Source organism: Rosa chinensis, chromosome 7 (genome assembly GCF_002994745.2).
Source record: "Rosa chinensis cultivar Old Blush chromosome 7, RchiOBHm-V2, whole genome shotgun sequence".
NCBI lineage: Eukaryota > Viridiplantae > Streptophyta > Magnoliopsida > Rosales > Rosaceae > Rosa > Rosa chinensis.
The window spans coordinates 6011898-6026896 of record NC_037094.1 but is presented as its reverse complement, the minus strand read 5'-3'; the positions used below and the strand labels follow the sequence as shown (position 1 = coordinate 6026896).

General features: G+C 39.9%; 2 protein-coding genes and 1 pseudogene across 3 annotated transcripts; 1 reads left to right on the top strand and 2 right to left on the bottom strand.

Annotated features, from left to right (window-relative positions):
- Position 1: 1 nt before the first annotated feature.
- Positions 2-10232, bottom strand: LOC112179357 (annotated as a pseudogene).
- On the bottom strand, positions 6168-7788 carry LOC112179356. Its single transcript, XM_024317755.2, has 2 exons — positions 7645-7788; positions 6168-7378 (listed from the first exon to the last, which is right to left on the bottom strand). The coding sequence occupies exon 2, from the start codon at positions 7375-7377 to the stop codon at positions 6220-6222; it is 1158 nt and encodes a 385-aa protein (XP_024173523.1). The 5' UTR covers position 7378; positions 7645-7788; the 3' UTR covers positions 6168-6219.
- Positions 9947-14888, top strand: LOC112179355 (LEAF RUST 10 DISEASE-RESISTANCE LOCUS RECEPTOR-LIKE PROTEIN KINASE-like 1.2). 2 transcript variants are annotated; one of them, XR_005803726.1, is made up of 5 exons: positions 9947-10797; positions 13156-13191; positions 13303-13563; positions 13666-14653; positions 14747-14888. XR_005803726.1 is itself a non-coding variant. In XM_024317754.2 (4 exons), the coding sequence occupies exons 1-4, from the start codon at positions 10038-10040 to the stop codon at positions 14595-14597; spliced, it is 1989 nt and encodes a 662-aa protein (XP_024173522.1). In that variant the 5' UTR covers positions 9947-10037; the 3' UTR covers positions 14598-14868. The 2 variants fall into 2 exon arrangements, 1 of the variants encoding a protein (XP_024173522.1); XM_024317754.2 differs by having other exon boundaries at positions 13666-14868.
- The last annotated feature ends 111 nt before the right edge of the window (positions 14889-14999 follow it).

The window sequence follows — 14999 nt, the reverse complement described above, 5'->3', positions numbered from 1 at the left end:
TTGCTTTTCAGCGAAAGAATTAGATCTGTGTGAGTTCATCTATAAGAGTAAACACTCAGAACTCACAATTAGCAAAAGTAAAGTAGATAACTGCATTCATAAAAATTCATTTCTTAAAATGACATAAAAAGGCAGACAACCGGAACGAAAACAGCAAAACAGACTACATTACCTGATTGCCATGTCGTAATTTTCATTATTGATATTTTCAAACTGGACTGCAAAACTCTATAAAATGCAGATTGCAGTGTTGTTTTATAGGGTTTTGTATAGTAGCTAATTTCTGATATTGTGCAAGTAAATTATTTCACTCCTCACCTGAACAATAAAAAGTACAAGACAAGATAAAAGCTCTGACAAGTGATAAATGTATAAAGGAAAAGACTGACTTGAATGCTCTTCATATAGCAAGGTAGTGAATAATCAAATATACATCTAGCAATCTAGAGAAAATATCAGCTTAATGTTAATAAGGTGGAAGATTGTGGTGGTGATCTTACAGGAGAAGATAGGACAGGCTTTGGTGGTATTTGCAAGGCTTCAGTGCTTCCTTCCAACATTTCAATCACTATACTTGTGGATGGTCTATCAGATGGCCTTGTCTGTATGCACCACAATCCCACTAAGATCATCTTCCTCGCAATTTCCTTCTCCTCTTCGGTCACTGCATTGAGCAACCCAAAATTGCTGCCCTGCTCAAGATTCTCATAAACCCAATCTGGAAAATAAATTTCACTAGTGTGGCTTACTCGAGCTTCAACATTCTTTCTTCCTCCAACCATCTCTAGAATCATCATTCCATAACTATAGACATTGGACTGGCAGACACTCTTCCAAAGTTTCTGGAGAACATTTCTGGAGCTATATACCCTTTGTCCCTCTAGCATCCAACATTGAAATAATGCTCTCCTTCATTGTACAAAGTTTAGAAAGACCAAAGTCAGAAATCTTTGGGAAAAAGTTTTCATCCAAAAGGATATTATGTAGTTTTATGTCAAAGTGCAGCATTCTTGTGTTGCACTCACGGTGCAAGTACTCCAGCCCTTGAGCTATGCCAATAGAAATTTGAAAGAGTCTTTCCGATTCCAAGTGTGGAGTAGTTTTCAAAGGATTACTGTCTGTATATATGAACTTCTCTAGTGATCCATTGGGCACAAACTCATATACGAGCGCTTTTTTCCTACCTTCAAAGCAATACCCCAAAAGAGTGACAACATTAACATAGTATGCTCGCAACCTCATTAACAAAGTCCTCTCCATTCCCTTTGGATGCTTTAAGAACCTTCACAGCCACATGACAACCATTCAATAGCTTCCCTTCGTACACATCACCATAACCGCCTTGACCTATTTTATCTTTAAATGAGTTGGTCATTTTCCTTACATCCGAAAATTTGTACCTTTTTACTGCTAGAGGTCCAGTGTTCTGAATGAAGGCCTCAGCATTTCCATGGTTATTTTCCCTAATCAGTGAAATCCCACGGAAGAGTAACAAACACTAAGATACCAGTTCCTGCAATAGTAGCAACTGGCAGCAGAAAAATGAGATGTTTCAGGCATTAATGGTGATTAGTTGAACAATTTCATGTATTCACAAGAAAGAAAGAAGTTGCTGTTTGAGGACAAGTATGAAATGATAAACAGAGAGAGAGAGTAATGTTTCTGTGAGAATAGAGATTCAAGTGTGTTTATTCATCTCACACAAAGAGGTATTTATAGGAAAATATTACAAGTGTGAAAGCTCAAAGAGTAACTCAATTTGATAACCTCTACATTCATAGCTGCAGCCTTCTATGGTGGCTGTGATGATGATAAAATGCCATGCTTGTTGCCCTTTGGCATAAAGCTTGTCACACAAGTCACAATACCTACATTATACACTCAAGTACCTATTTGTATACATGATATAGACATTTATACTATGACTCATGTTTTGTACATGTGAATCATATATACTACAACACTCCCCCTTGGATATTTCATGTCAAATAGTATTGTTTAGGTCGTGCGCTTCGAAATTGCCTCGTTAAAAACCTTGCCAAGTAATAAAACCCTGTGGGAAAAAACAACCTTGGTCGAAGGAGAAAAAGAGCACAACGCGCGTTTGAGTGTGGAGTATGTAACTGGATACTCCCCCTGATTTAGACTCCCCCTGAAGATTGTGGGAGTTCGGATAGCCTTCTCAATCCGATACTCTTCACATGTTTCTCGAAAGGGGATTTTGGTAACGACTTAGTAAATAAGTCCGCTACATTTTCCTCTGATCGGATTTGATTTACTTCAATTTTCAGAAGTGTTTGTTGTTGCTGATTGTAGAAGAATTTTGGCGATATATGCTTGGTATTGTCCCCCTTGATGAAACCTAATTTCATTTGCTCAATACAAGCTGCATTATCTTCGTAAATGCATGTAGGTTCTTCTGTGGTGGACTTCAAACCACAGGTTCCTCGAATGTGTCTATTTACAGACCTTAGCCATATGCATTCACGCACAGCTTCATGTAGAGCAATAATCTCTGCATGATTTGAGGAAGTAGCAACAAGGGTCTGTTTCGTGGATCTCCAAGATATCGCGGTGCTTCCCATGGTAAAGACATAACCTGTTTGGGAGCGACCTTTGTGAGGGTCAGAGAGATACCCTGCATCAGCAAAGCCCATCAAAACATCATTATCATTTTGATGGAGGGGAGGAGGAGAACGTCGGCCACCATGGAAAGTGTCGCCGGCGTTCATATTGCGGAAGGTGGCTTTTTGCCATGTGGGATCTAATCCCATACTTCCGTCCTTTCTTTTCTCCCTGTAGGGATAAAACAAGCCCATATCAATCGTACCTTTTAAGTATCGAAAGATTGTCTTTATACCAATCCAATGGCGGCGTGTTGGCGAGGAACTATGTCGAGCCAACAAGTTCACTGCGAATGAGATATCCGGTCTTGTGCATTGAGCTAAGTACAATAATGCACCTATTGCACTTAGATATGGCACTTCAGCCTCTAATAAGCCTTCGTCCTCATCCTTTGGACGAAATGGATCTTTTCTGGGCTCAAGGCTACGGCTGATCATGGGAGTACTCACAGGTTTTGCTTTATCTTCATTAAAGCGCCTTAGTAATTTTGAGTATATGCTGACTGATGGATCATAATCCCATCACTACGGTGCTCGAGTTCTATTCCGAGACAAAACCGTGTTTTCCCAAGATCTTTCATCTCAAACTCGGATTTCAAATATTTAGCAGTTTCTTTTAACTCATTTAGAGTTCCAATTAGATTCATGTCATCGACATATACTGCTATAATTGCAAATCCGGAACTTGTTCTTTTAATGAACACGCATGGGCATATTTCATTGTTAATATATCCCTTCCTAATCAAGTAGTCACTTAGACGGTTATACCACATCCGTCCGGATTGTTTCAATCCATATAGTGAGCGTCTCAATCTTATTGAAAACGCGCTCCGTGGTTTAGAGCCATTTGATTTGGGTAATTGAAGTCCATCTGGAACGTTCATATATATCTCTGAATCTAGATCCCCATAGAGATATGCTGTAACCACATCCATAAGCTGCATGTCAAGTTTTTCGGAAACTACCAAACTGACAAGGTAGCGGAACGTTATAACGTCCATTACGGGAGAATATGTCTCCTCGTAGTCGATTCCAGGGCGTTGTGAGAAACCTTGTGCCACAAGGCGGGCTTTGTATCTAACAACCTCATTTTTCTCATTACGCTTTCTAACAAAGACCCATTTATGGCCAACAGGTTTTATATTTGGTGGTGTCAGCATTATAGACCCAAATACCTGTCTCTTTGTTAGTGAATCCAATTCAGTCTGGATCGCATCTTTCCATTTAGACCAATCTGCTCTTCGTTGACATTCTTCAACGGAGCGAGGTTCGATATCATCGTATTCTATAATTCCTTTTGCAATATGATATGCAAAAGCATCATTAATAGTCATAGAATTTCTATCCATCACCCCATGTATACTAGTGTAATTCATGGAGATCTCTCTATTCTCTGGAATTGGTTCTTTTATTGGAGCGTCCTCCAATGATGTCTCTTTGACATAACCATAATCCGGAATATTTTCATGAGAGGGATTAATTGTATCGATGATTAATGGATTATTTTGTGCCAAACTCGCTTTCTTTCTTGGGCGAGAATCCATCGAACCAATGGGCCTCCCGCGCTTCCTGGCGGGAGCCATGGGTCTAGCCACTACATCACCCATATAGGGACGTTGGCGCCATTCTCATGTATTCTTGAGATGGCATCATGTCCTCTAGTGTTAGGGACATCAATCCTTGCAGGCACATTTGCAGCAGGTATATGTGATCTTGTCACTTTAGCGATATCAGAAAACGCATCAGGCATTGATTCTGCTACGTTCTGAAGATCGAGAATCCTCCGCACTTCTATTTCAGATTGTGCTGTTCGGGGATCAAGATGAGACAGAGTGGGGACAAACCACGACAATTCCTGTCTTTTCTGTTGAACATTACTGTTCATGTCTCCCCTAATGATGGGAAGACTGTCTCATCAAAGTGACAATCCGCAAATCTAGCGGTAAATAGATCGCCTGTCAAGGGTTCTATATAGCGGATAATGGTGGGAGAGTCATATCCAGTATAAAGACCTAATCGTCTTTGAGGACCCATTTTGGTGCGCTGTGGCGGCGCAATTGGCACATAGACTGCACACCCGAATATTCGTAAGTGTGAGACATCGGGCTCATACCCAGTGACCATCTGGGAAGCAGAAAATGGTTGGGTGGCAGTGGGCCTCAGAAGAATAAGCACAGCTGCGTGCAATATTGCATAGCCCCAAGCAGAAATAGGGAGATTGGTGCGCATAACCAATGCTCGAGAAACCATTTGAAGTCTTTTAATGGCAGCTTCTGCGAGACCATTTTGGGTGTGTACATGAGGTACAGGGTGTTCAACCTCGATCCCAATGGACATGCAATAATCATCAAAAGTTTTTGATGTAAACTCTCCAGCATTGTCAAGACGAATTGACTTAATAGGATGATCAGGGTGGTGAGCCCTTAATTTAATGATCTGTGCTAGGAGTTTAGCAAATGCAGCATTTCTCGTGGATAATAGCATGACATGTGACCAGCGTGTCGATGCATCAACCAACACCATAAAATATCTAAATGGTCCGCAAGTTGGTTGAATAGGTCCACAAATATCACCTTGTATTCTTTGCAAGAATGGTATATTTTCTTTAGAGTCCTTTGCATAGGATGGTCTTGATCCTACCTTTGCTAAAGAGCAAGCCTTACAAAACGAATGATATGAAGTAGTTCTTTCGACCAATCTTTGGTTCGTACTTCTTTTCGTTTTGAAGAATGGATGTCCGTGTGAAGTTTTTAATATACGGAGCATCATATCACGACCTGGGTGACCCAAGCGGTCGTGCCAAAGTCTATATGTGTCAGAATCCCATAAATTTTCATTCATGACATGGTTGGATTCAATTACTCTGATAGTGGTTGCATATAATCCACTAGAGCGACACATAAGTTTCTCTAATACTCGTGTATTTCCGTAGTTATTAGAGGTAATGCAAAGGAACTCTTGTCCATTCTCACAATGTGTTTCCACATGAAGATCATTGGCTCTTATATCTTTAAAACTCAATAGGGTTCTTCCAGCCCTAGGAGCATATAGAGCTTCGATGATATTAATATTCGTGCCATTTGGCAACAAAAATTGAGCTGGTCCTCGACCATGAATCAATTGTGATGATCCTGCCATCGTAGTTATTGAAGATCGACTAGGCTTCATCCATAAAAATAATTTCCTGTGTCGTAATATAGTATGTGTGGTGCCACTATCAAGAAGGCATTCCATTTCTCCGGAAAACATACTGAAAAAGGAGTAAAGTTCGGAATATTAACACATGTCCATGACATTGAATGCGATACTTTATTAATAAGGAAAATAACCAATGATTACATCAAGGTTTCCAAAGTCTATTCCAAAGTACAATCAAACTTTATACAAATTGTAATTGCTCATTCCGTTTGGTAATTCCAATGAAATATGACCAGGGAAGTAGAGAGATGTTGGTGGAGCGAGGCTCGCTTAAATACCATGGTCTCAATTACTTTCCTAGACATCATATTTCATTGGGTACACCACATAAGAAAAAGTCAATACAATTGTTATTGATTAAGGCACATTTGCCCTTGGAAAATAGAAAAGGACTATTCTAATCAAAGTCTGCTGCATCCTCGTGCATTTGTTCAGCTTTGAAGTCCTCTATTGTGAGATTGACATCTTCACTATCTTCATTTTCGGCAAGGTTGGATTCTTGCTCCCTGTTTTGCCTATACTCTTTGTAGCTTGCAGCTAGTTTAGTACTTGCATGGCATTGTTTGAACCAATGCTCGATTGATCCGCATCTATGACACACGTCATTATGGTTGCCTCCTTTCATTGGAGGTGCAGTTTGTCCATGTTGTGGATATTCCCTAGGAGGGTTACTGCTACTACCACGCCTTATGATGCGACCTCCACGGCCCATATTGTTATTATATTCACCTCTCCCACGTGTGGAGTTGCCACCACGTGTGAAGTTGCCACGTGTGGAGTTACCACCACGTGTGAAGTTGCCACCACGAGTGTCCGCTTTAAAGTTGCGGTTTCTCTCTTTATTGGGGTGGTTATATGGGCCCGTACGCCTTTCTTGTCCCTTATTATTAGGGTATTGCTGCTTGCGCCCCTTTTTGGGTGCATTATAATTTGCCTCACGGACGCTCTTGGTTCCTATGGGCCTAGAATTATAATTCTTTACAAGGATGTTGTCGTACTTTTCAGATACCGACAAAATATTAATAAGCTCATTAAACCTTGTAATTCGTCCAGCATTGACTTCTGTGCGAAATTGCTTTGATATCACAATTGCTGAGACGGGAATGGTGGAGAGAGTCTTCTCAAGTAGCTCATCTTCTGTGAGAGGCTTTCCACAGAACTTCAACATAGCTTTGAGTCGAAGAGCTTCCGAATTATATTCTGCAACAGACTTAAAGTCGGAGAAGCGTATATTATTCCACTGAACCTTCAAGTCAGGGAGGAGGGTATCTTGGATATTACCAAAACGCTCTTCTAGCGCTACCCATAAGTCTCGAGCATCTCTCATTGACATATACTCTAGTCTGAGAGCTTTATCCATATGGCGCCGCATCAAGATAATAGCTTGTGCATGCTTTGTAGGTGTTCTTTGGAACACAAGGCCTGGATTAGGAGCTTGAATTATGGGCAATATCCCTCTTGAAGTGAGGTGGTTCTCAACGTCGGTTACCCAACTATAGTATTCCGAACCCGTTGAGTCAAGCATTTGAAAGTCAAGTCTAGGTGCATTCGACATCCTGAAGATAAGAGAAGATATATTAGTTTCGGAGTTCAAAACTTCCACGAAATCTAAAATCAATAATCTTTAGACCAAAACAATGATGTTTTGCGGACACTCTTAGTCCGAATATTATGAACACTCTTAGTTCATAATTACGAACGCTCTTAGTTCGTTTAGCGTGAATTTCTTGGAATTCCGCTTTTGATTGTAAGTTCCCGAGAAAAATAAAGAGAAGAAGAATAGAGTAAAAACTCAAAAACGGGAACTTTTAGTAAATATTACCTTGGAATAATATTGCCGGAAAAAGTTGTCCAAAAATTGCCGGAAAAGTCGTCGGAAAGTTGCCGGAAAGTTGTTCGAAAGTCGCCGGAAAAGTTGTCGGAAAGTTGCCGGAAAAGTCGCCGGAAAGTTGTCCGAAAGTCGCCGGAAAAGTTGTCGACAGATGTGTCGACAGCTGCTGCGCAGCTGCTCGGCAGATGGCCTGCAGGTGGCTCGGCAGCTGCTGCGCAGGGCTTCGGCAGGTGCTCGGCAGGTGCTGCGCAGGACTCGGCAGGGGCTTTCGGCAGGTATCGGCAGGGGCTTTCGGCAGCACTCGGCAGGAGCTTTCGGCAGGTCTCGGCAGCACTTCGACAGCGGTTCAGCAGCGGTTCGATTTTTCCGGTGGCCGGTTCAGGCTGTTTCCGGCCGGTTCTGGGCGTTCTGAAACCGGTTCTGAGCTTCTTGAATCAAGGGCTTTGATATGAGCTAGGGTTTGGAGGTTTTTTGCAAGTTTGAAAAAATGACTTCGATCGGATTATGAACTACCTCTCCTCTTTTCAATTTCGATTCTAATTCTAGAGCAATTTCGTGCTGATAACGTGTTTGAGGACAAGTATGAAATGATAAACAGAGAGAGAGAGTAATGTTTCTGTGAGAATAGAGATTCAAGTGTGTTTATTCATCTCACACAAAGAGGTATTTATAGGAAAATATTACAAGTGTGAAAGCTCAAAGAGTAACTCAATTTGATAACCTCTACATTCATAGCTGCAGCCTTCTATGGTGGCTGTGATGATGATAAAATGCCATGCTTGTTGCCCTTTGGCATAAAGCTTGTCACACAAGTCACAATACCTACATTATACACTCAAGTACCTATTTGTATACATGATATAGACATTTATACTATGACTCATGTTTTGTACATGTGAATCATATATACTACAACAGTTGCAAACTTGCAATTGATAATTAGATGAGCTTGAAAATACTAATCAGCTGAAGTAAAAGGGGATTGCTGATATTACCTACGCCTATGACAACCTTCAATCTCCGGTTGAACTTAATCATGACTGCAAAAGCGATCAAAGAAGCAGCATTCTTAGAATATAAGTATACGAACCTAAAATAAAAGTAATGAATATAATCCTCGAAGATATCCACTCTCATCTATACTAACTAGGAAAGAGATAGCTGTCTAAACAAAATACTACTACATATGACACGAGGAATCTTTACTGTTATTTCTACAAATTTCAGGAACTACTAAAAGTGAAAATGCTAATACAGAAACATGTGAAGTGGGAGTGTGGGACATTTGAGAATAGCTCCCCATTCTCTTGGAGCCCCTCCGGTTCAATTATAACTACATATTTTAGTTCCGGCCAGCAATTTCAACTAATGGATGAAGTGGGAAAGGAGCTCCAGTCTATTTACACCAGGCATCTTAACTCCTAGCTGTTTCCTTCTTGAGGTTTTTGTCAGTGTATTTACTCACAAGCCCAAAACAATAGCTATTTGAACATTGTTGAATTCATTACACACTATCTAATTGTGTTATTTGAATATACACAGACAGTATTCAAAGATTGAAACAAAACATTTCTGTGTTTTTTTTTTTTTGGCTTCAGTATCTGAAAGACTAATCAGTTTCCACATGATATATACAAGTCTTCCAAAGTCCTGCCTTACTTTTCTTAGTCAATTTCTGAGCTAATGAAGTTTCCCTACTTCTGAAAAGTATTTTAGCTAAAGATTGAAGCCACAAGAAACTAACAGTACAGTAGTACAGAACTCCTCAGCAAAAGAAGTACAGAAGTTAAGGTTGTTTCACACCTCCAAACCATGAACTATCAAATTGACAGATTCTATGGGCCGTGACTTGGTCTCTGACTCAGAGATCGCCAAACACCTTGCTTATTCAGACTCTGTACCTAATCTCTTAACACTTATTAAAGGAGAAAATAGGACTTGAGCAATGCACTAACGGCAGAAAAATGAGTAAACTAATCAACTGAACATGAATGCCACACGCCTTTAATATAATTGATGCAACAGAAGCTGATGTAATATGTTGCCTAATCTACAATGACTCATGACTCAAAAGTCTCTCCAAGTCTTAGTCTTTAGTCTTTGAGCTGAATCAGTCTCATTTCATAATTTCTCAGTTCATACATGAGGATACATATTTCCAAGCTTTAACCTTTACTTAGAGTCCCAGCTCCACGTCAGTCCTCAAAATGCATTATCACAAAACCCATCAACATCACAATTAATAAACTAATGACCAACTTGAATGCATAAGATTCTATTCACACACAAATTTCCACAACAGTCTAATCTCATCAATCAAGTCTATTTATAAACTAATTAAGCATTTACCATAGCCAAAGCATAACAACACAATATTCTAAACCATGTCATCACCTATCTCTTATCTTCTTGCAGCTCTTCTCTCACTCTTGTTATTCAACTTTCATGGAAGCAAAGCCCACTTTGTACCCTCAACAAATTGCCCCATATACAATTGTGGTAATGATCTGAAGTTTCACTACCCTTTTTGGAAAATTGAAGACTCCACCGCCGGTCAATACTGTGGTTACCCTGGTTTTGGTCTCAATTGCTCAGAGTCCGGAGAGCCAATACTCAGTCTCCCAAATAATGACTCCTACCATGTGAAAGACATAAACTTTATTGATTCCACCATCACCCTTGTTGACATCGACGTCTTCGATCAACAATGCCCTAGGGCAAGACACAGTATTAGTGTAGGCACGCTCCCATTGGATTACTCCCCATTGGATGTGAACCTGAGCTTCTACTTTAACTGCACTTCCTTTCCTGATCCTGTTGTGCCTCCCATAATCTGCTTGGGAATATGGGGTACCAAAATGTCTTATGTTTTCACGGAGGGAGAGCAATCAGATGGGTTTGAATGGTCTGAAAGTTGTGAGGAGAATGTGGTGGTGACTGTGATGAAGAGTAAGGAGCTTCATATTGATAAGTTGACTGGTGCTTTTGGAGGAGTTATGAAGCAGGGGTTTGTGCTTAACTGGACCACGGCGAAGGAGTGCGCTTCGTGTGAAAGTGGTGGTGGTTTGTGTGGGTACAACCCCACTAAAGCTGATGAGTTTCTCTGCTTCTGCAAATATAGTGATGGCCTATGCGAGAAGAAAGGTATGCCGTATGCTCCTTTGTTCCTTAATCCTTTCGTAACTTTAAAATCTGCTTGGGCCCAGTTTTGGTATGCCTTCTGTTTGGGTCATATTGATGGGCTTGGGTATGTTCATTAGGCTGGATGGCTTTAGGTCCAATGTCTGTATAGGTTTAGGTTTTAGTTGACTTTTCCTTTGCTCTACTACGTTTGAGTTACATACGCGAGCTTTAGAGCCGAGTGCATTACCAAACTAATGACCTAAAAATGCATTTGTAGACTCTTCTCACGTTTAGTTTGGAGAGTGAAATATATAATTCTACCAAGTTAAATCGCATTCTAGTACTTGCGATTTAGATTTTGGTTAATTTAATTTTTTATTATTCATTTATCTAAAGACTCTCAGTGCATTCAACATAACATAAATATCTATTTATGATAAAATAAAAAAGGTAAAATTTCATCAACTTTTGTTTAATCTCTACACCTGGATGTCCACACAGTCCCACTCCATGCTTATCCAGCCTAGTAACCTTAATCACACAATACCACGACATGTAAAAAAAGGGGGTTTTAAATTTTAAACGTTATTCCTATCCCTTACTCTATTTAGCAATAACTCACTATTTTCAAGTTTAAGGTTCTTGTGTAAATACCATTCCATCTCTACTTGTTTCTTCCAACTTTCAACAAACATAAATGTTTTAACTACGTAAATACGTAATGTTAAGGGGTCTAGTCTTTATTTAGAATGTCTAGGTCATTTTATTTTAATTTACTTCTATAAAATACATGGAATGTCTAAGAAGATAGAGACAGATTGAAAGAATATTATTAACAAAAAAAAAAAAAAAGAGAGATGTTGATTGTTATAATAGAAACCTCTATTAGAATACTATTAGTTGGATTGTCCAGGCAAGATTTGTAACGATCCTGATCTACTTATGATATGGCATGCCTCTTGCGTAGCTGCCTTAATTAGTTGCCTAGCACATTTGTTGAACATATATTTTTTTGAAATGGTTGTTGAACACTTGAACATGATTAGCTTTTAGACTTTTTTTAAATTTTTTTTTAAACAAATTCCAAATGGACGTCAACAATGGACCCTTGACCAGTCATTTATAGCCCTACTCCTCCATATATAAACATACAGAATAAGGGACTCCCATGCCTATCAATGAGATGAGATCAGTAAAGTGTGCTGCACACAAAATATATATAGCATGCATGCCTCAATTAGATATAGCCTGATGGGAAATTTCCGAGACAAAATGCATGTGTAGAAGTCAAAATTATACCTCTCTTTTCCTCCAGAAAAATCCACCTACTTATCTTGGACGTCAAACCTGATTATTAGTCTGCCTGCATGTTTGATATTTCGAATTACGACTATATATTGCATCACAGTTGCTTTCAATTTGTCATTTTGAACCCATATTATAGGGAATTCACCCAAATTAGATATCAAACAGAAGCTCATCTCTATCTTAGCTGCTAGCTAATGGTCTCACCCTTCTCTTTTCTCCATGATCTTCCACAAATGACTATGCCTAACCATCATCTCTTCCTAAGATCACCACCCATGGCCAGCTAGCATCTTGTTCATCCTCTTCTTCTTATTCTCTGCTCGATCACTGCGAAGACCATCCCCAATACACACAGTGCAAGCAATCTTTCAACTGTGGTAACCTCACAAACATATCCTAGCTACCCTTTCGGGGGCGACCCAATCGCCCGTAAGAGAACGGTCGCTTAGGCTTCGAGCTCACCAACTGTGAAGACGAAACTCAACTCCCTCACATAACCGAAGAGCTAGATTTCCATGTATATCCAACATCAACAGCCAAGAGCTTTTTCACACCAAGACAATCGCTCGCTCCGACGTCTGGGATATATAGTCCTTGTACTGAGCACCTGGTCAACACCACTCTCGGCTACATCCGTTTCTCTTATGTCCAAACTGTTCGTAACCTCACCTTGTACTACGGCTGCCTCCCTCAACTCGACCAATCCGTACCCGACTATTTTACCTGCAAAATAGACCGCATATGCATCCAAGGATATTGCATACTACGTGGGTGATTGATCACTCTCAAGGGCTGATGTTCCGGGCCGACCCACATGTTCTATTGCAGAATCCGAGTCCCCATTTTCTGGGAGGGCTTTGATGTTATGCCAAACAATGCAACGGAAGAAGTGGAAAAAGTTTTGAAGCAATTAGAGTTGTGATATGTGAGTGGATGAGAGTGAATATCTAGGAGTACTTTTTCTGTAGCATGGATGAGAGTGGATATCTTCAAGGCCTATATTCATACTTTTATTTAAGGTTTGTATACTTATATTCTAAGATTAATGCTGCTTCTTTGATTGCTTTGCAGGCCCTAAGCTCAGCCGGAGATTGAAGGTTGTCTTAGGTAACATCCGCAATCCCTTTATTCTTCAGCTGTTTAATGTTCTCCAAGCTCATATGATTCTTAATTGAAAGTTTGCTACTTCTTAGAGTGAGCTCGCCATTTTGTCTTCAGGCCTTTGCTCGGTTATTGGAACTATAGCTGTAATGTGCTTCATTTTTTTTATATGGCGACGCCGCAACAGAAATCGATATGGTCCATCATCCTACGCATCTCGAATCATCTATTCTAAAAGCTATTCCAGAAGTGATACTGAGAAGGGAAGTGCATACACTGGAGTTCATGTATTCACCTACAATGAACTTGAACAAGCAACAAACTATTTCGATTCATCTAAAGAACTTGGTAGTGGAGGCTTTGGCAGAGTTTACTATGGTAAAACTAATATTTAACCATTTTTTATCTTCAAGATCACAAAGTTGTGTTTTAACCATTATAATACGAACCTCGTTCGTTATATATGGTTTTCTCAAACAGGAAAAGTCCGTGATGGGCGAGCAGTTGCTGTCAAGCGACTATATGAAACCAATTGCAGGAGAGTTGAGCAGTTCCTGAATGAAATTGAGATTTTAGCTCGCCTACGCCACCGAAACCTTGTGTTACTCTATGGATGCACCTCTCGTCACAGCCGTGAACTCCTCCTTGTCTACGAATATGTTCCCAATGGAACTCTTGCTGATCATCTTCATGGTGGAAAAGCAAAACCAGGTGCACTGCCATGGCATACTCGAATCAACATTGCCGTAGAAACTGGAAGTGCATTGTCCTATCTTCATGCGTCTGAGATCATCCACCGTGACGTGAAAACCACTAACATTCTTCTTGACAACAATTTCTGTGTCAAAGTAGCAGATTTTGGACTATCTCGTCTCTTCCCCACGGATGTCACCCATGTATCAACTGCTCCACAAGGAACTCCAGGTTATGTTGATCCTGATTATAACCAATGCTACCAGCTTACTATGAAGAGTGATGTCTATAGCTTCGGTGTGGTCCTGGTTGAACTCATATCATCCTTGCCAGCTGTTGATATCACAAGGCATCGACAGGAGATCAATTTGTCAAACATGGCTATCAACAAGATTCAGAAACATGCATTGCATGAGCTAGTGAATCCATCCCTGGGGTATGAATCGGACTTTAAAGTAAGAAAAATGATCAATGCAGTGGCGGAATTAGCGTTTCGGTGCCTGCAAAATGAGACCGACATGAGACCTTCTATGGTTGATGTGGAAAATGAACTAAAGAGGATACAGAGTGATGATTTTAGTAAAGAAAAGGCAGAGGAAATTGATATTTCAGCTGATGATGTTGTGCTGTTAAAGAGTGGTCCTTTGCCACCTTCACCAGATTCTGTGACAATAAATTGGGTTAGCATGTCTTCAACACCAAATGATAGCACTGCTTAAACTTTTCCTTCTAGTTATCTATGATACCATTGTCATTCTCCTTTCATCTATTAAACATGTGATTTGTTGAATGAGATGTAAATATTTGTTTCATTTGAACTTTCCACAGGCTAATCTGTGTAAGATCTGAAGCATTTCATCTATTAAACATGTGATTTGTTGAATGAGATGTAAATATTTGTTTCATTTGAACTTTCCACTGGCTAATCTGTGTAAGATCTGAAGAGGTATGCTAATTAAGGTCCATGTATAGCGAAGTTGGGCTACATGACTAATCTGTTTTGTTTAAAAGATTCATTGCTTTATTTGTTATACAAGTTTCTTATTAGCAAGCCATCCAGTGAAGAAATTGTTTTTTTTTTTTTTCTTATAACATATGACAGTAACTTTGTAAACCTGTCA

What these genes read in the sequence shown, in the direction of transcription:
- LOC112179356 (XM_024317755.2), bottom strand. Translation starts at nt 7,377, where the DNA reads ATGTCGAATGCACCTAGACTTGACTTTCAAATGCTTGACTCAACGGGT.
- LOC112179355 (XM_024317754.2), top strand. Translation starts at nt 10,038, where the DNA reads ATGTCATCACCTATCTCTTATCTTCTTGCAGCTCTTCTCTCACTCTTG. An exon ending in GAGATTGAAGGTTGTCTTAG is followed by an intron (nt 13,192 to 13,302) that starts GTAACATCCGCA and finishes TTTTGTCTTCAG; the next exon opens with GCCTTTGCTCGGTTATTGGA. An exon ending in CTTTGGCAGAGTTTACTATG is followed by an intron (nt 13,564 to 13,665) that starts GTAAAACTAATA and finishes TTTCTCAAACAG; the next exon opens with GAAAAGTCCGTGATGGGCGA.